This window comes from Megascapheus bottae, chromosome 10 (genome assembly GCF_031878675.1).
Source record: "Megascapheus bottae isolate mThoBot1 chromosome 10, mThoBot2.hap1, whole genome shotgun sequence".
Lineage (NCBI taxonomy): Eukaryota > Metazoa > Chordata > Mammalia > Rodentia > Geomyidae > Megascapheus > Megascapheus bottae.
In genome coordinates this window covers 63,078,453-63,103,297 of record NC_143518.1, presented here as the reverse complement: position 1 = coordinate 63,103,297, position 24,845 = coordinate 63,078,453, and the positions used below count along the sequence as shown (strand labels likewise).

At 42.6% G+C, this 24,845-nt stretch overlaps 1 protein-coding gene across 2 annotated transcripts; it reads left to right on the top strand.

The window, feature by feature from the left end:
* The first annotated feature begins 166 nt into the window (after positions 1-166).
* Ro60 (Ro60, Y RNA binding protein) lies at positions 167-23,398 on the top strand. 2 transcript variants are annotated; one of them, XR_016536898.1, is made up of 9 exons: positions 167-270; positions 8,253-8,853; positions 12,531-12,751; positions 14,672-14,818; positions 16,339-16,476; positions 18,454-18,570; positions 19,766-19,879; positions 20,127-20,539; positions 22,000-22,075. XR_016536898.1 is itself a non-coding variant. In XM_090341486.1 (9 exons), the coding sequence occupies exons 2-9, from the start codon at positions 8,274-8,276 to the stop codon at positions 22,150-22,152; spliced, it is 1,617 nt and encodes a 538-aa protein (XP_090197612.1). In that variant the 5' UTR covers positions 167-270; positions 8,253-8,273; the 3' UTR covers positions 22,153-23,398. The 2 variants fall into 2 exon arrangements, 1 of the variants encoding a protein (XP_090197612.1); XM_090341486.1 differs by having other exon boundaries at positions 20,127-20,273; positions 22,000-23,398.
* Positions 23,399-24,845: the final 1,447 nt, after the last annotated feature.

The window sequence follows — 24,845 nt, the reverse complement described above, 5'->3', positions numbered from 1 at the left end:
GAAAGGCCTTCCGGGCTCCGCGGGACCCGTAGCCGACCGGGAAGGGGCGGGGCCTAAGGGGAAAGGGCGGGGACTCCGCGCGCGCAAGGAGCCAGCATCCGGGGTCCTGGGCTCCTCCGGAGAGGGCGGGGCTCACGGGGAGGGGCGGGGCTCGCCGCGAGAGGGATCCGCGGGCGGCGCGGCGGGGGTGAGGCCGGCAGCGCGGGTCGTTTTCCGTCGCTGCGCCGAGGCCGTGTCGCGCGGGCCTGGTGGGCCGGCTGCCGGGCACAGGTGAGGAAAGTGTGGGGGCCGAGCTGGGGGACGGGGTGTGGGGGGGGCCTTTGTGCGGTCGGAGAGACCCCGGAGGACGCGCAGCGACCGCCGGGGCCGACGCCTCGCCAGCCTCCCCGCGCCCCACCCGCCGGGGAGCGGGAGCGGCGCCGCTGTGGGGCCGGGCCGCCGGGACGAGTCCACGCTGGACCGGACCGGACGACGCCGGCCCCTGCCGGCTCCCTCAGCCCGCGGGGCGGGCGCCCGGCCACCGGGCCCCTCCACCCCTCGTCCCCCTCGGTCCAGCCGCGGCTGCTGCGCGCGCGCGCGGCGTCGGGGTTTGGGGCGGAGGCGCTTTGTGAGAAGTTGAGAGGCCCGTTGGTGGGAGAGGGAGTGGGGGGAGCGACCGGGAGGATCGCAGCCCGCGTGCGGGGTGCGGTGGCCGGAAGGGGGTCGAGCGCGGACTTGTAATGCTAGAAACATGTTAAGGTGACTCGAAGGCTGGGTGACGAACTCAACCAGACACGGGTCTCGAACAGGTAACCACTGGCTGCCGGTCCTGGGACTTGAGCTTGGGGCCTGGGCCCTGCCCCCGAGCGTCTTTGGGGCTCCACCCCAGCCACAGAGCCACCGTCAGCTCCTTCTGAGTAGTTTACTGGGGATAAGCGTCGCATGGACTGTCCTGCCCTGGCTGGCTTCGAACCTGAATCCTCGGATCTTAGCCTCCTGAGTAGCTGGGATTACAGGTGTGAGTCTGGGCACCCGTTGAAAATTGGTTGTTGTTGTTGTTGTTACTGAGACCAAATAGCAAAATAGGTTTGTTTTAAAACCAAAGAAAACTGCATGAAGCTTGAAGGAACACACCTGTAGGCGGAGGTGGGACCTGTTTAAAAGTCTACCCTTGTGATACCTGATCCGAGAAGTGGGGAGAGCTCCCAGGGCCTAGCCTGATTTCCTTATGATCCAATCCTAGAATGCTTCGCATCAGATCTCAGAGCCGTGTGCAGTGCTTTAAAAATCTGTACTAAAGACAAAGTAAATGATTTGATGTCCAACTTCACATGGTTAATGGAAAGAGCATACTGAAAATTTAAAAGTTGGGACAATGGCTACAAGTAATCAGAAAGGGAAATTAAAATTTCCCTCATTTTGTTAACTTAAATCAATACTAAAAATTTACTTGAAAAGCTGGCTTGTAGATTGTTGGGAGCCATAGTGGAATCAAACTGTACCTTGATTTGCATCAGACAATGGCTTTATTGTCTTATTGTTTTCTGGCCTTATTCTGTTTAAATGACCTGAGATTTACCATATGAATGTAACACCTGGAAGTTCCCTGGGTCTCGAGGGAAGAGGCTGGAGTGGAAAATAAACGCGGCAGTCTCGGCAGTCTTTTGCTGGACTGCAGACATCCCGGACCCGGTGTGTCTGTCTCTCTTCTATTTCTTCCTAGTCCTTGCCCCCTATTTCAGGAACCCCAATCTGCGAACCCTGGTTTGCTGCCGGCTGGCCCCGGCAGTAGATCTTGGAAAAAGTGAGACCAGATAACACCAGGCCCACAGCCACTGGCAGCCAGCTGGCCTGCTCCTACCTGAGGAGCCCAGGGTCTCCCTGATTGCCTTTACCATGAGCAGCTGCACAGGATAGGTGTTTGAACTTGGGGCTCCTGTTTCTGTAGCATACCTTCTTCTGTTCACTCACCCATGCAAGTCAGCCCTGACATCAGTGCAAAAGAATTAAGCTGCACATTATTTGGGTTTTTGGAGATTAGTATTTTCAAATATTGAGAGGCCTTGGAAAGCTGCTCATGTGTATAAATTCTAGAAAAATAAGGGAATCATTAAAAATTATGTTAGTACTGCTGGTCGGTACTAAATTTCTTGGAATCCTAATGAACTTGATTCAGAAACTCCATTTTTATGAAGTGTGTTTTACTAGTGCCATCATTTTGCATTTTCAGTTAAATCAAGGAAAAGAACGGACAATTATTAAATATTGAAAATGTTACCAAAGTTTTGTTTCATATGGACTGTTTAAAAATTCTGTGGGAAAAATGTGCTTAAAGAGTTTAGAGCAACACAAAGAAGAATTAACTGTTTTTGTGTATTTTTATTGCTGTTAACATACATTTGCAATCCTTGATTATTCAGTAGTGGATTAGCCAGTAACCAGTCTTTGACCTTACTCAGTGCCTTTCTGCCTTCAAAACTACTAGTATGGAGCTTAAGCTTTCAAGAGAGAACAATATTGACAGCTCCAGAAAGAACTTAAGTTTCTGTATGTATCTCATATTACTTTCCAAAGGCTAATATAAAAGATATACACACAGCTGAATATCATAATGCATTGTATCATACAAAGTTATAATGTATCATTATACTGCTCCCACTTACACTGCTATTTATTTAAATTACTTTCCAAATATACATCACACACTTCTCGTTTTGTTTTTTTCTTTCCTTTTCTTTTTGGGCACTAGAGTTTGAACTTGGGTCTTTGTCCTGTCATTTGAGCCATGTCCTTGGCCCTTCTTGTTTTTCCTCCCCACTCCCCTCTAATCAGGAGCTTGAATTCAGGGCCTGAACACTGTCCTTGGGCTTTCTCAAGACTAGAGCTCTACCACTTGAGCCTCAACACCACTTCTGGCTTTTTCTGTGTATGTGGTACCTAGGAATCAGACCCGGGTCTTCATGCATGGTAGGCAAGCAATCTACCACTGGGCCCATCTCCTGGCTCTCTTCTTACTTTTCTTGTTGCCATGTATGGGGTCCTAGTACTGAGGTTTGAGCTCAAGGCTGTGTGCTTGCTTGCCTGGTACTGTACTGCATGAGCCCCGCCTTTCCTCTGCCACTACTTCCCTTACTCCCCCTGCATCACCCTCTTCCTTGAGAACGTTCCCCTGACAGCTCAGATGACAGTACGAACCACTGTGTTTAGGATTTATTTTGTTTTGCTGATTAAGATGGAGGTCTTCATCTTTTTGCACAGATTGGCTTGAACTTTAATCCTCCCAAATCTCAGCCTCAAAGCAGCTAGTAGTATAGGTGTACCTGGTTATGTTCACTTTTTTAATTTAAAAAGTTAAAATTTCAGTATTAAATTTATTATCTTAAAGTACATTTTAAAATAGTTACTTTGAATTCAATACATTGGCTTTTTTTTTTTTTTTTTTTTTTTTTTTGGCCAGTCCTGGGCTTGAGCTCAGGGCCTGAGCACTGTCCTTGGTCTTTCTCAAGGCTAGAGCTCTACCACTTCCGGCTTTTTTCTATGTAGGTGGTACCAAGGATCCAAACCCAGGTCTTCATGCATGCTAGGCAAGCACTACCACTAGACCAAACTCCCAGCCCCACTTTTTATTTTTTCAGTGCAGTTACTGGTGAATGAACTCAGGACCTGAGTACTGTCACTTAGCTTTTTTGAGCCATAGCTTCACTTAACTATGGATAAGAGTGTCAGATCTCAGTTTCCTGGTTAGATAAGATTACAGATGTGAGCCGCTGGCATCCAGCATTTTGTCCCTTTTTATTGTCAAATAGTAATGTGGATATACCACATTTTTTAATCCATCGCTTAGTTGATAGAAATTTGTATTTTTTGCTATTGTGAATAGTTTTGATAAGAACATCTTACCAAGTTTTTGTAACGACACCTGTGTCCATTTTTATTGAGTACATAGGATAATTCCTGAATCATATGGGAACTGTATATAGCCTTTGCAGGGGCTGCTACACTATTTTAACCATGGCTGCATCATTTATATTCCCATTAGGAGCATGCCTGTAAATTATTACCAACATTTATTAATATTGCCACACTGGGACTTGAACTTAGATGCACCAGCCCTTTTATATTTTATTCTTTCATTTATTTGTTGCTTTGTTTTTGCCACTCTGTACCTGGGCGCTGTCCCTGAGTTTCTTTTTGCTAAACACTTGTACTCTAATCTTAGGATCACAGTTCAGAGCCATCCTGGGCACTAAAGACCGTGAGACTCTAGAAAACCGGTTTGGCACTGTGGCTCAAGGGGTAGGATGGTAGCCTTTAGTTGTAGAACTCAAGGAAAATGTCCAGGCCCAGGGGTAGGGCAATAGCTGAAGAGCTCAGGAACAGCACCCAGGCACAGAGTAGCAAAAACAAAGCAACAAATAAATGAAAGAAAAACAAATGGGGAAAAAAATAGACTAGCACTCTACCACTTGAACCTCAGCACCACATCTGGCTTGTTCTATTTCTGTGGTATGGAGGAATCTAACCCAGGCTTCACACATGCTAGGCAAGCACTCTGCCACTAAGCCACATTCCCAGCCCATGTATTTTATCCTTGAGATAGGGTCTCCGTAAATTTTGCTGACACTCAAGATCCTCCTGCCTCTGCTTCCTGAATAGCTGGAGTTACAGACAGGTAATTGTCTTCTGTTTAGTCTTTTATTTGCAATTCTGGAATTGAAAAACACGTTATTGTATGATAACTTGAGTGGTCGTTATTGGGCATTAGTTGAGGTGTAACTTAGTGAGATGGAAGGGAAGAAACAAAACAATAGGATAAAACTGGCTGGTTAATTTAGGGTTATTTTCTTCTAGGTTAAAGTAGGGAAACTGCTGGCTGACTCGGATGGACTAGAAACTTCTGTTTCGTGAAACATTGGTCTCTTTTTTGGAGCTGAGCGCTGTGGCTCATGCTTATATCCTAGCTAATCAGGAGGCTGAGATCTGAGGATCGGGGTTCAAAGCCAGCCTGGGCATAAAAGTCTGAGATTCATATCTCCAATTAACCATCAGAAAACCGGAAGTGGGGCTTGGCTCAAAATATAGAGCTGAAGAGCTCAGAACAACACCCAGGCTCAGAGTTCCAAGTCCCATGACCCACCAAAAAACAAATTCAGTTATGGGCTGGGAATGTGGCTTAGTGGTATGCATACATGAAGGCCTGGGTTTGATTCCTCAGTACCACATAAAAACAGAAAAAGCTAGAAGTGGGGCTGTGGCTCAGGTGGTAGAGTTCTAGCCCTGAGCAAAAGCAGCAGCTCAGGAACAGTTCCCAGGCCCTCAGTTACTCACTTAATCTCTGAGCATTTGGCATTACCAGCCATTTGTTCCTTCAAATGCGCTCTCTTGTGGCCTGTAATGCCTCCCGTAGTTTCCTTTAACTCTGTGTTGAAGGACTTTCTCTCCTTTACTTTTGATTTGTAATAGTCACCCAGGATCCCATGCCCCTCGTTAGCCTTTCTCCACCGTACATCCATGTGTGTCATCTTCAAAGCAGAGCTTCTTTTACTATGTGTTCTTAAGCAAGAGTTGTCTTCTGTGTCAGCACATCTGTACAGCTATGCCAGTACGTACACATAAGCAGCTCATTCCCTAGACTATGAAGATACAGGGCTGTATTTCACAAACCTCTGTCAGGTTTTCAATCAGATTCTCCATATCATCTTTCAGATTACTGAGAGCATTGTTTTGTCCTTGCTCATACAGAAAAGTCTTCTACCATATCACTTGATTATACTCACTCCATATTTCTACCTCCACAGATGAATGTGCTTTCTATTAGAACAGGAACTTAAATCAACAGAAGTCTTTCTCATATCTTTTTTTTTTAATTGTAATTAGTAAAAGGGTTACATGATATTTGCCAGATAGAAGGTGCATTAATTCACATACAATGATACCCTTTCACAGGTCTTGGTACCCATTGCCCTCCCCCCTAAACCCCCCCACCCGTCTTGGTTTTCCCCCCTTCCCTATCAAATTTCAAATAACCAAATGTCAGTTTGTTGGCCTGTTGTATTTAGGCTGTGCTCTAGTGAGAATGACAATGGGTTGCTGCTCAGGAGGAGTAAGGGGTATTGTTGCTACCTCTAATAGCTTTACAGATGATGCAAGTGGGCAAGGGAAGGTTGCTAGAGGTCATATTTTAGTGAGCACAGTTAACTGGATGCTAACCATTTAGGATGCTTTTAATTTCACATAACATAAAAACCTTAATGGTTTATCCAATAAAGAAACATTTATAATGCCAGGCACCAGTGGCTCACTTCTATAATCCTAGCTACTCAAGAGGCTAGGATCTGAGGATCATGGTTCGAAGCCAGCCCCGGCACAAAAATCGGCAAGATTCTTTTCTCCAGTTAACCACCCCGAAACTGGAAGTGGTACTGTGGCTCAAAGGGGGAGAGTGCCAGCCTTGAGCTGAAATGCTCAGGGATAGCGTCCAGGTCGAGAGTTCAAGCCCCACTATCAACAAACAAAAACAAAAAGTCTGTGATAGGAAATGTATAAGTAAAGCAAGTTTTGAGAACTCATTGATATTCAGGGCCAGGATTCCTTCTAGTTTTTTCTGCCCTGCCATCCTTATACATTGCATCTTTTCATAAACTAGTGGTCTGAAAGTAGCTGTAACCAATCCAAGTATCACCTACAAAGCAGAAACTAGAAACATTGTTTTTAAGAGGCTAAGCCCCCACTGAGGTCTGAAGAAAACCTCAAAAGAAGCTAGCTAGCATCAGCTGTGTGAGTTGTGACATGCTAGTGGCAGTATTGAGTCCTGCAGCAGCATCACGTGGGAACAGAACACATGCTTATACTTCACATGAAGCTTTCTCAGTCATACAAGAGTTAAGGTGAACCTCCAAATCTTGTGTATGAACTAGTATTATGGTAATTTTGATGCATACAAAGTTTAATTAGCCTCATTTGTCGTTCCTGATGAATTCTCTCAACTTTTGAGTGACGACTTCAAGGCCAGAAAGAAGGGAAAAGGAAAAGAGTGGACATTAGATAGGCAGGCAACCAAAAGTGTCTTCACTGTTCTGAAGGGAGTAAGCTGTTGGTCAGTCAGCTACTTGTGCTCAAGTTATTCCGCCTTGATCTCTCCCTGTCCGGGCTGGCCTCAAGACATGCAGATCCAAAGCTATGTCCTACTCTTCAAAGATAGGACAAGTTTGTCTCACTTGGTAGAGTGTGAACCAGTGAGTGAAAGTGTCAAGTGCTGAGTTCAAGTCCCAGTCTCAGACCTAGAAAAAGAAAAGAAAAATGTGACTAGAGTTATTAATGATTACTTTGCTACTGTGGCAGTAATCCAGGGGGTTTATTGTTTTTGTTTTGTTTTGTTTTTGCTTTAAAGTATTTTGCATTTCCCTACATTATACATGCATGAAAGTTGCTGAGTGCCAGTGGCTTATGTCTGTAATCATAGCTATTCAGGAGGCTGAGATCTGAGAATTGTTCAGCAGGAAAGTCCATGAGACCCTTATCTCCATAACCACCAGAAAGCTAAAAGTAGAGCTGTGGCTCAAGTGGTGAGTGAAAAAGCTCATGGACAGCATCCATAGCCAGAGTTCAAACCCCAGAACTGTCATACAAAAAAATAGATTATAAAACCAGGAAAACACTTAAAAACAACTCGCCAGGCAAGATGCCTCACTCCTGGAATCCTAGCTACTCAGGAGGCTGAGTGGAGCTGTGGCTCCAGGGGTAGGGCAGTAGTCTTGAGCTGAAGAGCTTAGGAACAGGGCCCAGGCCCAGAGTTTAAGCCACACCCCTGACCAAAAAAAAAAAAAAACAAAACCTTAAGCTAGTAGGCATTTCTGCTTGGTCAAAATTTTTTTCCTACCTTTTAAAATTTTTCTTTAAGGCCATTTAGATTGATGTTGTACTAAAAGACTTACTGAGTTTTAAAGATAACTTAGCTTAAAAAGATTTCATAATGTGGGCTAGGAGTTTGGCCTAGTGGTAGAGTGCTTGCCTAGCATGCATGAAGACCCAGGTTCAATTCCTCGGTACCACATACATAGCAAAAAGCCAGAAGTGGTGCTGTGGCTCAAGTGGTAGAGGTCTAGCCTTGAGAAAATCCAGGAGCAGTGTTCAGGCACTGAGCTCATGCCCAGGACTGGCAAAAAAAAAAAAAAAGAAAAAGATTTCATAATGTTAATAAGCATAAGTTAATAAATATTGTTTTCTCTTGTGTAATTGTAAATGTTTACTTGTAATATGTTGCCTTTTCATAGGCTTTCTCAAAGACAGGAAAAATGGAGGCGTCAGTAAACCAAATGCAACCACTGATTGAGAAGCAAATTGCCAACTCTGAAGGTGGATGTGTGTGGCAAGTCACTGACATGAATCGCCTGCATCGGTTCCTGTGCTTTGGCTCTGAAGGCGGGACTTACTATATCAAAGAACAGAAGCTGGGCCTGGAAAATGCTGAAGCGCTAATTAGACTGATCGAAGATGGCAGAGGATTTGAAGTGATACAAGAAATAAAGTCTTTCAGTCAAGAAGGCAGAGCAGCAAAGCAAGAGCCTTTGCTCTTTGCCCTGGCTATTTGTTCCCAGTGTTCTGACATCAGCACAAAACAAGCAGCATTTAAAGCTGTTGCTGAAGTTTGTCGCATCCCTACCCATCTCTTTACCTTTATCCAGTTCAAGAAAGATCTGAAGGAGAGCATGAGATGTGGAATGTGGGGTCGTGCTCTTCGGAAGGCAGTTGCAGACTGGTACAATGAGAAAGGTGGCATGGCGCTTGCGCTAGCAGTTACAAAATACAAACAAAGAAATGGCTGGTCTCACAAAGATCTTTTAAGACTGTCGCATCTTAAACCTTCCAGTGAAGGTAAGCATAAGACCTCCTGAGAGGTAGTATACTGGTCTCATATTTTCATGTAATACTGTGTAATTATTTTCTAGAACTACCTTTCATTCCCAGGATCTATTGTCTAATTCAAACACATTTAATGTCAATCTGTAACTAAAGATCTCACACATGCATCTCGATTCATGGCAGATTTACCATGCTAAATGTCACTGTGATAATAACTAGAATGGCCACCATAGGTAACCATAGGTTCTGAATGCCACACAGACCAAAGCTGTAGCAATGTAGCTGCTTGTCAGTACATGGCAGATGGCAAGGCTATGCCGCCTTAGTCTCTCATTTTTCCCTTCCGGCTTCCTGGAACATAACTGCCAAGGAGCCTGAAGGCCACGTGAAGTCATGCTGGACTTAATCAGGAGGTTGTTAGCAAGCATTTGTGTTAACTTGGGGCAGTTTTTTATTCCCATAAGTACTGGCATCTACAGTGATCACTAGTCCTTAGAAACAAGACCTGAGAAAGAATAACTTGAAGTTTCAGCTTCTACGAAAGTCAGTAGGCTCAAAATTTGACTTTTTTTTTTTTTTTTGCTACTCAAATTTTAGTTCTGCTCATTACTTTGTGTCCTTAAGGTCTTATAATCTGTTTCATTAAATGAGGGACAAAGAGAAGTAATTTACACTTAGAGTTGCTATGATGAAATGTATGTTAAAATACTTAGGCAGCATAGTTCCTGGAATGAATTACCATCCCTTTGTCCCTCTCTCTTCTGTGTGTATTGTATACAGTATACAGTAATCTTCCATAATCCATGATTATCAAGATTTAATGGAAATGTTCTTACCAGTGGAATTAAGCAATAAAGCATTGCAGATATTTGTTTCTATTCTTTTCTTCTTGTCTTTTTTTTTTTTTTTTTTCTGGGCCTAGTTACTGTCCCTAATCTGCTTTTTGTCCAGGGCTAACACTCTGTGGTTTGAGCCACAGCTCCACTTCAGGCTTTCTGTGTGAGAAATTGGAGATAAGAATCTCAGTTTCTTGCCTAGGTTGATTTTGAACCACAATCCTCACATTTCAGCCACATGAGTAGATAGGGTTACTGGCATTGTGAGCAACCATACCCAGCATTGCATATATTTATGTATGCACACTACATTTTTTTAATTAGACATGATTTCCAGTAATATCTAATTATTGAATGCCCAGTTGAATACACTGGGCATGATGGCAGAGAACTCTGAGACAGGAAGATAGAAAGTTCCCAGTAAGTCTGAACTATTAAATATTGTTAAATACTACAGAAAACTGATAAAGTATGAGTTCTGCCCTTAAGAAGCAGTCACTGGCGGTGGGCGGGGAATTGGCACACGCCTATAATCCTAGCTACTCAGGAGACTGAGATCTGAGGATCTAGGTTCCGAGCCAGCCCTGGCACTAAAGGACCTGGGACTCCAGTTAACCTCTAGAAAAGAGGAAGTGGGGTTTGGCTCAAGGGTAGAGGGGTAGCCTTGAGCTGAAGAGCTCAGGGACAGCGCCCAGGCTGAGTCCCAGCCCCATGACGCACCAAAAAAAGAAATTACTGTACGTGACATTTATAAATTATTGCATTTTTCCTACTTATATTTACTGTATATTACAAAAATCATACTTTCCCTTAAAAAGAATGGCTTTTTCGGGCGCAGTGGCTCACGCCTATAACCCTAGCTACTCAGGAGGCTGAGATCTGAGGATCATGGTTCAAAGCAAGCCCAGGCACAACAGGACCTGAGGCTCTTATCTCCAGTTAATCACTAGAAACCCTAGAAAATGAGAAGTAGGGCTGTGGCTCAGGGGTAGGGCAGTAGTCTTGAACTGAAGAGCTCAGTTGTGGGATTTGAATCCTGGGTCTGGGCATTGTCCCTGAGCTCTTCAGTTCAAGGCTACCACCCTATCCTTTGAGCCACAGGGCCGCTTCCGGTCTTCTAGTGGTTAATTAGAGATAAGAGTTTCGTGGATTTTTAGTCCCCTGGCTAGCTTTAAACCAGGATCCTCAGATCCTACCTCAGAGTAGGTAGGATTACAGGTGTGAGCCACTGTGCCCAGCTAGGAATGGCTTTTTTTTTTTTTTTTTTTTTGCCAGTCCTGGGGCTTGAACTCAGGGCTTGAGAACTGTCCTTGGACCTTCTCAAGGCTAGAGTTATACCACTTGAGCCACAGCACCACTTCCAGCTTTTTATCCTATGTGTGTGATACTGAGGAATTAAACCCTGGTCTTGATGCATGCTAGGCAAACACTCTACCACTAGCCCAAACTCCCGGCCCCAGAATGGCTGTTTTTCAGGTCAATAAAAAAAACATTGCTCATATATTACTGTATAAATATTGCACAGTTTGGTCTTGTACTGATTTTAATTAATTAGTATCACTTTTTATGCTATTTTAAAAGTACTATAAGAGTCCAGGAGCATGACCTAGTGCTAGAGTGCTTGCCTGGCACGCATGAAGCCTTGGGTTCCATTTCTCAGTATACCTAAACAGAAAGCTGGAAATGGCACTGTCGCACAAGTGGTAGAGTTCTAACCTTGAGCAAAAGAAGCTCGGGGAACGTGCCCAAGCCCCAAGACTGGCAAAAAAACAAAACCCTACAGTGAAAATATGCAAAGAAGTATGTATGTATAACTGTAAAATCCACACATAGAAGGGAAAGTAGCCAATTCCCCGCATTTGAATGGGCTGTTGTGAAGAGAATGGCACCTTGTTCTTGACATTTGTGTTCTGGGGTCATGGCCCATCTTTTCATATGCTGTACCTTTGGGGGTATGTATTATTAGCTCATTGCTCTTCTCCCAATTTAATTACTTTTTTTTGGTATGGGACTTGAACTCTGGGCACTGTCCCTAAACTCTTTAGCTCAAAGCTAGTGTTCTGCCACTTGAGCCATTGCCCCACTTTGAGTTTGATGCTTAATTGGAGATAAGAGTCTAACATTTAGTGCCTAGGCTGGCTTCGAACCTTGATCCTCAGATCTCAGCCTCCTAAATGGCTAGGATTACAGGCATGAGCCACTGCACCCAACTCAGTCCTACTTGTTGCTGGTTATTTGGGGAGAGTCAGGTAAACATTTCTGTCCAGGCTGGTTTTGAATCACAGTCTTCTAAGTCGCGGCCTCCTAAATAACTAGAATAACAAGAATAGCCCACTGGTGCCTACCTTATGTTTTATATTCTGACTTCTCTTAAAGTACAATTTTTGACAGTGCTAAGCCAATATGTGGCAACAGTACAGGGCAATGTGCATGTTTCTCAGTTTACCATAGTCCTACTGACTTTCTCCTCGTAAGTATTTGAATTTGAGAATTAAATACCCATACCTTTCAGATATAGAGACTTAAGAATCTCAAAAGAGCAACGTTTGCTGACAGTTTGTAGGCTACAACCATATTTCCTTAACCCCAAGCCTCTTGCTGCTATTAGAAGAAAATTATCGAGCAATTTAAAAAGAACCTATCTTAAAAAAAAAAAGGACCTATCTATTCTGTTCACTTCTACTAATATGCATAAATACGTAGTGTGCTTGTTGTATGCAGAAAGCAGCAGCCTACTTTGAGAGAGTTTACCTGTGTATCTTATTAAGCGGATCATGATGTATCCTCCAGAACCACGTGCTGTTTTTTACTTGGTAATCCTACCTGCCTTTTTAATTCATTATCTTGTTACAGGGCTTGCCATTGTGACCAAATATATTACAAAGGGCTGGAAAGAAGTCCATGAATTATACAAAGAAAAGGCACTCCCTGTGGAGTCTGAAAAACTACTGAAGTATCTGGAGGCTGTAGAGAGAGTGAAGCGAACAAAAGATGAACTTGAAGTCATTCATCTAATAGAAGAGCATCGATTAGTGAGGGAACATCTGCTGACAAACCACTTAAAGTCCAAAGAGGTGAGTAAATCATGAGAGAAAACTCATGTGTAAGGCCCTGGGCTTGATATCAGCATCACCAAAGAAAAAGGTCTTGAAACAAATGTTTATTAAAAATAGTAACATGACTGGGGATGGTAGCACATACCTATCATTGCAAAAAGGCTGGTATAGAATTGCAAGGAGATCCTGCCTCAAAACTCAAAACAAGGCCGGGAGTTTGGCCTAGTGGTTGAGTGCTTGCCTAGCATGCAGGAAGACCTGGGTTCGATTCCTTGGTACCACATACATAGGAAAAAAAAAAGCACACACACAAACAAACTCAAAACAAGCCAGATGCTGGTGGCTAATGCCTGTAACCCTAGCTATTCAGGAGGTTGACATCTGAGGTTTGTAGTTGGAATCCAGTCTGGCCACAAAAGTCCGTTAGACTCTTATCTTCAATTAACCACCAGAAAATGAAGTGGAGCTGTGGATCAGAATGGTAAGAGTACTAGCCTAGAACAAAAGATCTCGGGGATAGTGCCCAGGCCATGAGTTCAAGCCCTAGAACTGATCAAAAAAAAAAAAAAAAAAAAATAAGGGACCGGGAGTTCAGCCTAGTGGTAGAGTGCTTGCCTAGCATGCACGAAGACCCGGGTTCGATTCCTCAGTCCCACATACATAGAAAAAAGCCAGAAGTGGTGCTGTGGCTCAAGTGGTAGAGCTCTGACTTTGAGAAAGCCCAAGGACAGTGCTCATGCCCTGAGCTGAAGCCCAGGACTGGCCAAAAAATAAATAAATAAAAATAAAACACAGCCTAATATAACACCCAAATCAATTATCATGATATGCTAGCTCCACTCCAGAAAATATATCTTTTGCATTTAAAAAGTTGTGTAGGGGGCTGGGAGGTGACCCAAGCCCAGGACTGGCAAAAAAAAAAAAAGTTGTCTAGGGCTGGGAATTTGGCCTACTGGTGAGTGCTTGCCTAGCATGCATGAATACCCAGATTCAATTCCTCAATAACACATACATAGCAAAACCCAGAGGTGGGGCTGTGGCTCAAGTGGTAGAGCTCTAGCTTATTTCAAAAATAAAACCTTTAAAGTTCCTGTACACACAGGAACTTTAACACAGCTCCGCTCAGTTGATCCTATAGCTGTAACTCATCCTACATTGCCAGTGATATTTAAATGGCGATTATCTGCTGTGGGTTGCACTGTGCTTAATTTTATCCCCACCCCAGGAGGTAAGTGTCCCAAAAGTCTGGTAAAAGAGAATATGGGGTAATGCACCTTCTATCTGGCAAATATCATGTAACCCTTTTATTAATTACAATAAAAAATATTTTAAAAAAAGAATATGGGGGCCAGGACTGTGGCCTAGTGGTAGAGTGCTTACCTAGCATGCACGAAGCCCTGGGTTTGATTCCTCAGTGCTACATACACAGAAAAAGCCAGAAGTGGTGCTGTAGCTCTAGTTCTAGCATAAGTGGTAGAGCTGTAGCCTTGAGAAAGCCCAAGGACAGTGCCTAGGCCCTGAATTCAAGCCCCAGGGCTGGCAAAAAAAAAAAAAAAAAAAAAAAGTGAATGTGTTTTAGTTACATGTCCAGTTACATTGTAAAGTGAAAATTTGAGATTTGTTGAAAGGCAGAGTTATAGGAAAAATTAATCAAATATCCGCAATGCAATAGTAAACTCTTTCTATCCTGAGCACATGTGGTTCTCCTCACCACTGGTTCCTTGCAATCATAAACAACAGACACCAGTCATCTGCTGTACTCCAGCTAATGTATTCTAACGAAGAACAAGTTAGCTGCTTTGAGTGTGGAAGTTCCTGAACCTTAGAGAACATGCTAAAAATATTATCAGTGGTATAGCTATGTTGTCCTAATTCATTTCCCATAGTTTTGTTTATATCTCTCAGAGTCCCTTTAATTCCTTCTGTTTTTTCCTGTAGGTGTGGAAGGCATTGTTACAAGAAATGCCTCTTACTGCATTATTAAGGAATCTCGGAAAGATGACTGCTAACTCAGTGCTTGAACCAGGGAATTCTGAAGTGTCTTTAGTATGTGAAAAACTCTGTAATGAAAAACTATTAAAAAAGGTATGCATTCACAGTGGCCATGGTTAGTAAAGATTTGAAAAATGAGCTCCTACAACCATGAGTGGATAAAGAAAATGTGGCTCGTATACACAGTGGAATTTTACGCCTCCATCAGAAAGAATATTACGTTATTTGCAGGGAAATGGATGGACCTAAAACAAATGATGTCAAATGAAGTAAGCCAGGCTCAGAAAGACAAAGCAGCTCATGTTTTTTCTCACATGTGGAAGCCAGATAGGAAATATAGCTAGGCATGATAATATACACAGCTCTGTACATGTATACATACACAAACTGACCAAAGGAAAAACATAATTGGAGGAATCCAAAGTTGTAACTCTTCAGAGCAAATTACTGTTTATCAGAAAGAACGCATGGAGCCAGACACCAGTGGTTCACATCTCTAATCTTAGCTACCGAAGAGGCTGAGCTCTGAGGATCGTGGTTCAGAGCCAGCCCAGGTGAAAAAGTTCATAAGAATTTTCAATTAACTACTTTTAAAAAAAAATCTATCTGTGGTACCAAGGAATCGAACCCAGGGCTTCATACATGCTACACAAGCACTATACCACTAGGCTACACTCCAGGCCAAAATTAACTACTCTTAAAAGAAAAAAGCCAGCCAGGTACTACTGGCTCATGCCTATAATCCTAGCTCCTCAATAGGCTGATAACTGAGGATCGTAGTTCAAAGCTAGCCGGGACATGAAAGTCTGTGAGGCTCTTGGCTCGGGTTAATCATCAGACCACTGGAAGAGGCACTGTGGCTCCCGGGGTAGAGCAGTAACCTTGAGCAGATAGAAGCTTGGGGATAACAGCAAGCCTGGTGAGTTCGACCAGGACCAAAAAGAAAAAAACAGAACAAAACAAAAGAATACTAGGAAATGTCTTTTGGAGCAAGGAGACCAAAGGAGTGGAGGAAGGAAAGGTGAGAAATGGACCATTGTATTTAAAAAATGAGCCCGGTCATTTGTGGGCCTCCCCCCCCCCCATGAAGGAAGGGATAACATTGTTCCAGAAGCATTGTACTTACAACATTACTTAGGGAATTGTAACCCATTATACAACTTCTTAATTTGAAAGTGAAAGAATAAACTATCAGTTGTCTTTTTTTTAATGGATTCCAAAGTCTTAGGAACTCAGAATTTTTAGTTGTTCTGAGACTTCTACTTATCAAATTGCATTTTGACTTTTAAGGTTACACTTTTGGGGCCGGGAGTTTGGCCTAGTGGTAGAGTGTTTGCCTAGCGTGCACAAAGACCCCGGTTCGATTCCTTGGTACCACATACATAGAAAAAAGCCAGAAGTGGTGCTGAGGCTCAAGTGGTAGAGCTCTGGCCTTGAGAAAGTCCAAGGACTGCTCAGGCCCTGAGCTCAAGCCCAGGACTGGCAAAAACAAAAAAAAGGTTACACTGTTTTGCTAGGTATTTTTATTAGCTACAGTAACAAAAAAAATCTAAAATCTATAATTATTATCACTTGAATTTTGCATTTACTTTGTCTTTTTTGTTTGTTTCCAGGCTCATATACATCCTTTTCATGTTTTGATTGCACTAGAAACTTACAAAGCAGGCCATGGGCTTAGAGGAAAGCTCAAGTGGTGCCCTGATGCGGAAATCTTGAAAGCATTGGATGCTGCTTTTTATAAAACATTTAAGGTAATACTTTGATTTAGGGTAATGTGAGTCTGTAAGTCTCTTTGTGTTCAAGGCTAGTGCTCTACAACTTGGGCCACAGCGCCACTTCTGGCTTTTTCTGAGTAGTTTATTGGAGACAAGAGTTTCATGGTTACTAAGAGACCTGTGAAAGAGAATACTAAGCATACAGCACTGTAGGTTACAATCAGATATTTATAAAGTAAGAGTCTGTAGCAAAAGGGGCCAGGAGTTTGGCCTAGTGCCTTGCATACACAAAAAGATCTGGGCTCGATTCCTTGGTACAAGATACATAGAAAAAGCTGGAAGTGGTGCTGTAGCTAAGGTGGTAGAGCTCTAGCCTTGAGAAAACCCATGGACAGTGCTTAGGTCCTGAGTTCAAGTCCCAGGACTGGGGGGGAAAAACGTCTCATGAACTTCCTTACTTGGGCTGGCTTCAAACTACTGTCCTCAGATCTCAGCCACCTCAGTAGCTGGGATGATAGGATTATAGGCCACTAGCACCTAGTTATAATTTTAGAGACAGGTGCCAGTTAGATGAGAATCATGTAATGCACTCTACCAGGGCCAGGAGCACGGCCTAGTGGTAGAGTGCTTGCCTAGCTTGCAAGAGGACCCGGTTCAATTCCTTCTTACCGCATACATAGAAAAAGCCAGAAATGGTACTGTGGCTCACGTGGTAGAGTGCTAGCCTTGAGAAAGCCCAAGGACAGTGGGGGGGAAAAAAAACACAAGGCTTATATGATTACATGATAAAAAAAAAAATGCCGGGGTGGTGGTTCACGCCTGTAATCCTCTACTTGGGAAGCTGAGATCTAAGGATCAGGGTTCAAAGCCAGCTCAGGTACTAAAGGACTTGAGACTCTTATCTTCAATTAACCTCTAGAAAATGGGAAATGGGGCTTGGCTCAAGGGTTGGGTGGTAGCCTTGAGCTGAAGAACTTAGGAACAGTGCCCAGGCCCAGAAGCAGGGCGCTAGCCTTGAATTGAATAGCTCAAGGACAGTGCCCGGCCTAGTTCAAGCCCCATGATCCACGGAAAGAAGTATGTAAAGTAGGCTACTTAGTGAGCAGGAAAGTAAGATTGAAGGGTGTACAGAACTAAGGGAAGGAGGGAATGGTACATATTGAATACACCTAATGCCACTGTTTTGTTTTTAACCGGTAAAAAAAAGAATGAGGAGAGGATAATGAGTTATTTCAATAAAATTATTAAGTGAAGTACCTTGGTTGGCCCATTTGTGTATGTCTGTGTGTGTTTGGCAGTACTGAGGTTTGAACCCAGGACCTAATTCTTGCCAGGCTTGCATGATAATGCTAAGCCACACCTCCAGCTGTTTTACACTGGTTATTTTTAGTATAGGTTCTTTCTGCTATCAAGACACACTGGGCAGTGAGTGGTTCATCTACCTTCTCAGTGGAATGACACACCACTGAACCAACTTCCCTCCATGGAGATGGTCTTTAACTGCCTGGGTTGGCCTGGTACTACACTTCTCCTAATCTTCAGCCTCCCACCTAGCTTGGGATAACAGATATGTGCAGCTGCTCTCAGGCATGGGCCGAGATAGGGAGGCGCCCTCAAACTCTTCTGCCTAATCTGACCTCCCGTTATGATCCTTCTGATCTCAGTCTTCCACATAGTTAGGATTACAGGAATAATCCATCCGTCCCTGGCTTAGAGTCTTTTTTTAATTAAAGATAAGAGAGGGGCCAGGAACTGGCCTAATAGTAGAGTGCTTACCTAGCACTCTGGGTTTGATTCCTCGGTACCGCATACACAGAAAAAGCCAGAAGTGGTGCTGTGGCTCAGAGACAGAGCACTAGCCTTGAGAAAGCTCCAGGACAGTGTCCAGCCCTGAGTTCAATCCCCAGGACTGACAAAAAATAAAATAAAATAAGGGAATATTATGTGCTGGGATTTTCTCGACATCGTTTCTGTGCTAATGCTTGTCTTACTTTGTTTTCTCCTGTGTAACAGACAGTTGAGCCAACTGGAAAGCGTTTTTTGTTGGCTGTTGACGTCAGCTCATCTATGAACCAGAGAGTCTTGGGCAGCGTTCTGAATGCTAGCACAGTTGCCGCGGCCATGTGCATGGTGAGGGCGTGCGGAGCAGCCTCGGCAATTTGTGTTTCACTTTTGCCATTTCAGGTTATGGGAACCATTACTGTTCTATATCTGATGACTGTTTTATAACGAACAGCTTTCATTACATTGAAAGCATATCCAATAAATAAGAGTTGAACTTTTAGATTTTATAGCACATTAAATATTAATAGTATTTGTTAGGAAGTAAATAATGCTTAAGAAAATTACTTGGTGGCAGAAAAGTTGAAAGGTCTAGAGATTGATACATAGAGTCAGGAAACTTTCTAGACCTAGTGTGAGGCAGTCTTCATAACTTAATTCTAGCTTTATTCCTAATGTAATAAAATAGAAGAAAATCATAACCTTTCCTTACCTTAAAGGATTATTGTAGAACTTTGTGTATGTGTATGTGTAAAAGTGTGAAAAGCAGCTAGGTGGTGGTGACTACTCAGAAGGTTAAGATCTAAGGATCAACATTGTAGAGTGCTAGTCTTGAGCAAAAGAGCTCAAAGACGGCCCAGGCCTGAGTTCAACCCCTACAACATGCAAAAAAAAAAAAAAGTTGGTCAAAAGAACTTTGGTAGCTATTTTGCTATGACTTTATATTTTCATACACAGTAATAGCAAATTAGAAGCATCAGTCTTTTTTTTTTGCGGGGGGGGGGGGGGGGGGGGGCGGGGGCGGGTCAGTCATGGGACTTGAACTCTGGGCCTGAGTATTGTCCTTGAGCTACAGAGCTCAGGGACAACCTACCCTTGAGTCACAATGCCACTTCCAGTTTTCTGGTGATTAACTGGAAATGAGTCTCATAGACTTGTTAGTGCCCCAGCTGGCTTTGTACTACAGTCCTCAGATCTCGGCCTCCTGCGTAGCTAAGATTATAGGTGTGAGCCACCACACCTGACTAGTGTCTTTCTTTAAAGCTCAAATTGTGGGCTGGGAATGTGGCTTAGTGGTAGAGTACTTGCGTACCACGCAGGAAGCCCTGGGTTTGATTCCTTAGCACCGTATGAACAGAACAAGAAGAAAGTGACACTGTGGCTCAAGTAGTAGAACAAAAAAAGTTCAGGAACAGTGTCCAAGCCCCGAGTTCAAGCCCCAAGACTGGCAAAATAATAATGATGATGATCAAGTTGTATAAACATCAAGAGACCATATTCATTTTCTCCATATCTGCTGAAAATATTTTATTTCATTTTTCAGGTGGTCACAAGAACAGAGAAAGATTCTTACATAGTGGCTTTTTCAGATGAAATGGTGCCATGTCCAGTGACTACAGACATGACCTTACAGCAAGTTTTAGTGGCCATGAATCAAGTAAGTATCTATTAAATGTAGTTATCTTGTATTCTAATTTTAATTTTATATCATGCAGATTGGTTTTTCTCCAAAAGTAGCACAAAATCAAAGGTGTAGAGGCTAAGGAAGGCCTATCTGTTGGCTCTTAAAAAATGTTATAATGTAAAAAATAGTACTAGTCCTTGCAACTATGGATTGTTGCAGACATGTCATCAGGACAGGGAGGAATACTGTTTTATTCTGTCCTGTGTGTGCTCTGAGTTAGATCCCGGCTGGGGGCACTGACTGCGCTCTCCCTATGATCTGGGCTCAGAAGACAAGCACAGCTGCTGACATCTTCATCGTCTTCACTGACAACGAGACCTTTGCTGGAGGTGTCCACCCTGCTGTGGCTCTGAGGGAGTATCGAAAGGTGTGGTAAAATAAGTGAGAGTGGAGGGCACAATTCATGTGAAACATAAATGACATCCAGAGCTCCAGAGGAGCCCAGTATGGTGAGCCTGGCGGATGAGCTGAACTAGGTGAGAGGTGTGCAGCCAGCCCAGGCAAAAAAGCTTGTGAGACAAACCTTATCTCAGCCAATGACTGGATGCAGTTTCCTGCACCTGTCTTAAAACCCTCAGTGGAAGCCCAGTAACTTGTTCCAGTGGTGTATGCTTGTCATCCCAAGCAGCAAAGGTAAGCACAAATAGAAGGATCAAAGTCCATACTGGTTTAGGTTTTAAGCCAGACCACATCATAAAAAGGGACTGGTGGAGCTGGGTGCAGTGGCTCATGCCTGTAAGATCAAGGTTCAAAGCCAACCTGGGCACAAGAGGACTTGAGACTCTTCATTTAACTTCTAGAAAATGGGAAGTGGGACTTGGCTCAAGGGGAGGGTGGTAGCCTTGAGCTGAAGAGCTCAGGGATAGCACCCAGGCCCTGAGTTCAAGCCCCATGATCCATAAAAAAAAAAGGGACTGTTAGAGTGGCACAAATAGTAGAGCACCTACTTAGCAGGCACAGGCTGTGTATTCAAACAAAAAGAACACTGTATACATTATTTAAAGACTTCATTGTAGTGCCTTGAGAATTCCCTTTTTTAGTTTTTCTCAAAAATTCAGTTTTCTTAGCAAAGCATGGTGGCTTATGCCTCTGATCTTATCTACTCAGGAAGCTGAGATCTGAGGATCGTGGTTCAAAACCATCCTCAGCACTAAAGTCTGGGAGACTCTTATCTCCACTAGAAAACTGGAAGTGGCCCTATGGCTCAAGGGGTAGGTTGGTAGCCTTGAGCTGCCCAGGTTCAGAGGTTGGGCAGTAGTCATAAAGAAACTGTGGCTACAATGCAGTGATTAAATGCTTGTCTGGCATATGTCAGATACTGGCTCCAATCTTCAGCACAAATATAAAAAAGAAAATGTGACCTCCAGTTACAAGCTCTGTTTTACATGTCAAAATGTAAAGCAAATGCTGGTAATCTAGAGAAGTACATGCTTACATTGATAAATACTTTCACAGTCCCTACATTTGACATTTCAATAAAATGACTAGCATTCTGCAGATGCTGACCGGTTTTGATTCACAAAGCCCTCAGGCTGCTTAGGTTGTAGTCTACAGCCCATAAAACAGAAATGGAGAGCAAGAAAATGTCAGGCAAATCCTTTTATCATTATGCTTTCTCCTGCAGTTGATATTTGGACCCAAAATTTTGACCAACAAATAAAAAATCTTGCGAGCCAGGCTCCTGTGGCTTGTGCCTGTAATCCTAGATACTTAGGAGAAGGAGAGCTGAGGATGAAAGTTAGAGGCAGGCCAAGGCAGGAAAGTCAATGAGTTTCCTACCTTCAATTAGCCACCAAAAAACAGAAGCAGAGCTGTAGCTCAAGTGGTAGCATGGGCTAGCCTTGAACAGAAAGCTCAAAAACAGACCAAGTCCTGGAGTTCAAGCCCCAGAACCAGCACCAAAAATCACAACAATACTTAAAATTCAGTTTTGGTAGAGTCTTAGGTGTTTTTTTCTTAACTATAGTTTCCCTTTGTCTTTTTGGTACTGGCGATTGAACCCAGGACATTGCCACTGAGTTATATCCCAGCCGTAGAGTCTTAATTTTGGAGTGTTATTTATATTTACTATTTTTTATGTCTTTTCCCCACAGAAAATGGATATTCCTGCTAAACTGATTGTTTGTGGAATGACATCAAATGGTTTTACTATTGCAGACCCAGATGACAGAGGCATGTTGGATATGTGTGGCTTTGACACTGGCGCTCTGGATGTAATTCGAAATTTCACATTAGATGTGATTTAACCATAAATACCAGTGTGGCCTAAGAGGTCCACTTCCCTCCTTGACTCCTACAAACAGTCACTATTGCCCTGCTAATAGCAGTGCACTGACCATGGTCCAGTATGTGCAGAATGGGAACTTACTTCACCCACACAAAGGGGAAAAAGGAGAGAAGGAACAACATAAGAGGTGTCCAAGGTTGTGTACTAGGTTAGCACTTGGGAAGTAGGTTCAAGATACTGTAGCTTCCTCTATATAATAGAGAACTTCTGTTTTGACGTAGACACTGTCAAATAGTCAAACATTTGTACTTAAGAGATGAGATCTAAAAGTTTGTGCAATTCCACATCATATCACCTGTTTGAGAATTGCTTACTGTTTTCTTAAATGTTTCATTGGAAAAAGACAGCCTTGATAATGTCCAAAATCTCTGCAGTGCACTAGACCATGTAACTGTGAGAGGAGGTAAGGCTCCTGCAGACTTACTATACCACTGGGTCCAAGAAAAGAAAGTAAAACATTGGATTAAGTTATGATTGAGATTTACAAATTCAGACTTTCTAAGATCACATAAAGAGCAGCTTATTCAGTAAAAAGACACTTTATTGCTTGTGTTTTATTTTCTTGTAGAATTTGTTAATACTTAGGCAACATGTAATAGAACCTCTAAGACAAGAATCTTCAATGGTTTGTGTGGGTGGTGGATGCATTTCATTGTATTTTATTGTTAGGAGCAAACACCTAAGAAGAAAGTGCTTTCTTCTTAGCAACAGCCTAGCTCTCTACTCACAGGGTTTTGTCCTGTTGATAGATGAAAATAACTTCAAATGTTTTACGCATTTAAGTTCCCTATTCATAATCTTGAAAGTATAAAGATTCAGTGGCCTGGAGTTTGCCCTAATGGTAGGAATGCTTGCCTAGCATGCATGAAAACCTGGGTTCGATTCCTCAGTACCACATACATTGAAAAAGCTGGAAGTGGTTTTGTGGCTCAAGTGGTAGAGTTCTCTAACCTTGTGACAAGGACAGTGCTCAGGCCCTGAGTTCAAGCCCCAGGACTGGCAAACAAAAAAATAGATTCAAATCTCAATTATAATCAGATTAGGATTTTCCTTACTCTTAAAATAACAATTGCTGTAATTTTATTTTCTCATTTGTAAACATGTTCTTGGCCTCTCTTGTCCACTACTCATTTATGTTTTTTGATAGCATAAACCAAAACCAGGCTAGATCCTCAAAAAGCAATTTTAAAAGTCTATAGAAAAAAAAAATTTCATTATACTTACATTCTTTGTGTGTGGTTGGGGGAGGTTCATGCGGCGTGAACTCTGGGCCTAGGTATTGTCCCTGAGCTTTTCAGCTCAAGGCTACCTCTTAAACCCTTGAGCCACAGTACCACTTCCAGTTTTCTAGTGGTTAATTGGAGATAAAGAGTAAGAGTCTCATGGACTTAGGTGCCAAGGCTGGCTTTGAACCACAATCCTCAGATCTCAGCCTCCTGAGTAGTGAGGATTACAGGCATGAGCCACTACGCCGGGCTTGCATTCTTTTCTTAAGTATTCTTTCTTTATTGGAAGGTTTTAAGATGCCAATATCCTTTAATTTTGTAATGATAGCCAGTGATAACTTACATGTACATTGTTCTTCCAGTATTAATTGAGATTTGGAAGGGAGAGGGTAGTAAAACCCTTCTCACTGTTACATGAAAAGTCAGACACTAGTGTAAATTAAAGCCTTGTGTGTGCCTGGAGATTAAGGTTTTTATATATGGGGAAAAGGCTTTGGTAGTGTGAGAATTTGTGTACGTATTTTCTTTCTGTTTCATCAGAAATGTAGGCTCTAATAATAATCAGAAAATGTTCTTTTCAGATATATTTGACACAGGGCTAGGACTTTGGCCTAATGGTAGAGTACAGTTTGGCCTGGTGGTAGAGTGCTTGCGGGTTTGGTTCCTCAGAACCACATACATAGGAAAAGCCAGAACTGGTGCTGTGGCTCAAGTGGTAGAGCTCTAGCCTTGAGGAAAAAGCCCAAGGACAGTGCTCAGGCCCAAAGTTCAAACACGGGACTGGCAAAACACACACACACACACACACAAACATATGTTCGACACATTAGTGCTAGAGGTGACATGTAAGCATGCCTGGAGGCAACTGATAGCAATAATTATTTACCTATGGCATTGTGTGTGGCAAAGCAGATAGTACCGTCCATGTCAAATATGCATTGTTTCTGTGATTGTTCTCATTTTAACTATTTGTCAAGCATGGAAGTTAACATTTTGTGTCAATTTGACACAAAATAGTATGGTGAAATTGAGTCAATTTAAAGAACCTAAACATTATATGAACTTAGGAATTCTTTGAATCCAGGATCTTCTAAAACTAAAATTATAACATGATTTAACTTCTTAACGCCTAATGGAGATGTTAAGGAGAATGTAAAATTTTATTTCCATCAATTACACACTGTTTAAAATACTTTTAGGCAGCATGTTTAGAACCCAGTATTGAATCCACCCGAAAAGTAAATTAGTGATACCTCTTTGAAATATTTAGATTGATCTAATTAAATGAGTTAGGGTATGATTTAAGAAAGGAAAAGGAAAAGAAGCCATTGCCACAGGTAATTGTTATTTGCAAGGCACGGAACTACAAAGTTGGAAAAAACCTAAGAAACTTTAAATATTTATTTGATTTTTTTTTTTAGAGTCC

Coding starts and splice junctions, on each gene's coding strand:
- Ro60 (XM_090341486.1), top strand. CDS start 8,274: ATGGAGGCGTCAGTAAACCAAATGCAACCACTGATTGAGAAGCAAATT. Junction 16,477..18,453: donor CTTTTTATAAAACATTTAAG/GTAATACTTTGA, acceptor CCTGTGTAACAG/ACAGTTGAGCCAACTGGAAA. Junction 20,274..21,999: donor CTCTGAGGGAGTATCGAAAG/GTGTGGTAAAAT, acceptor TTTTCCCCACAG/AAAATGGATATTCCTGCTAA.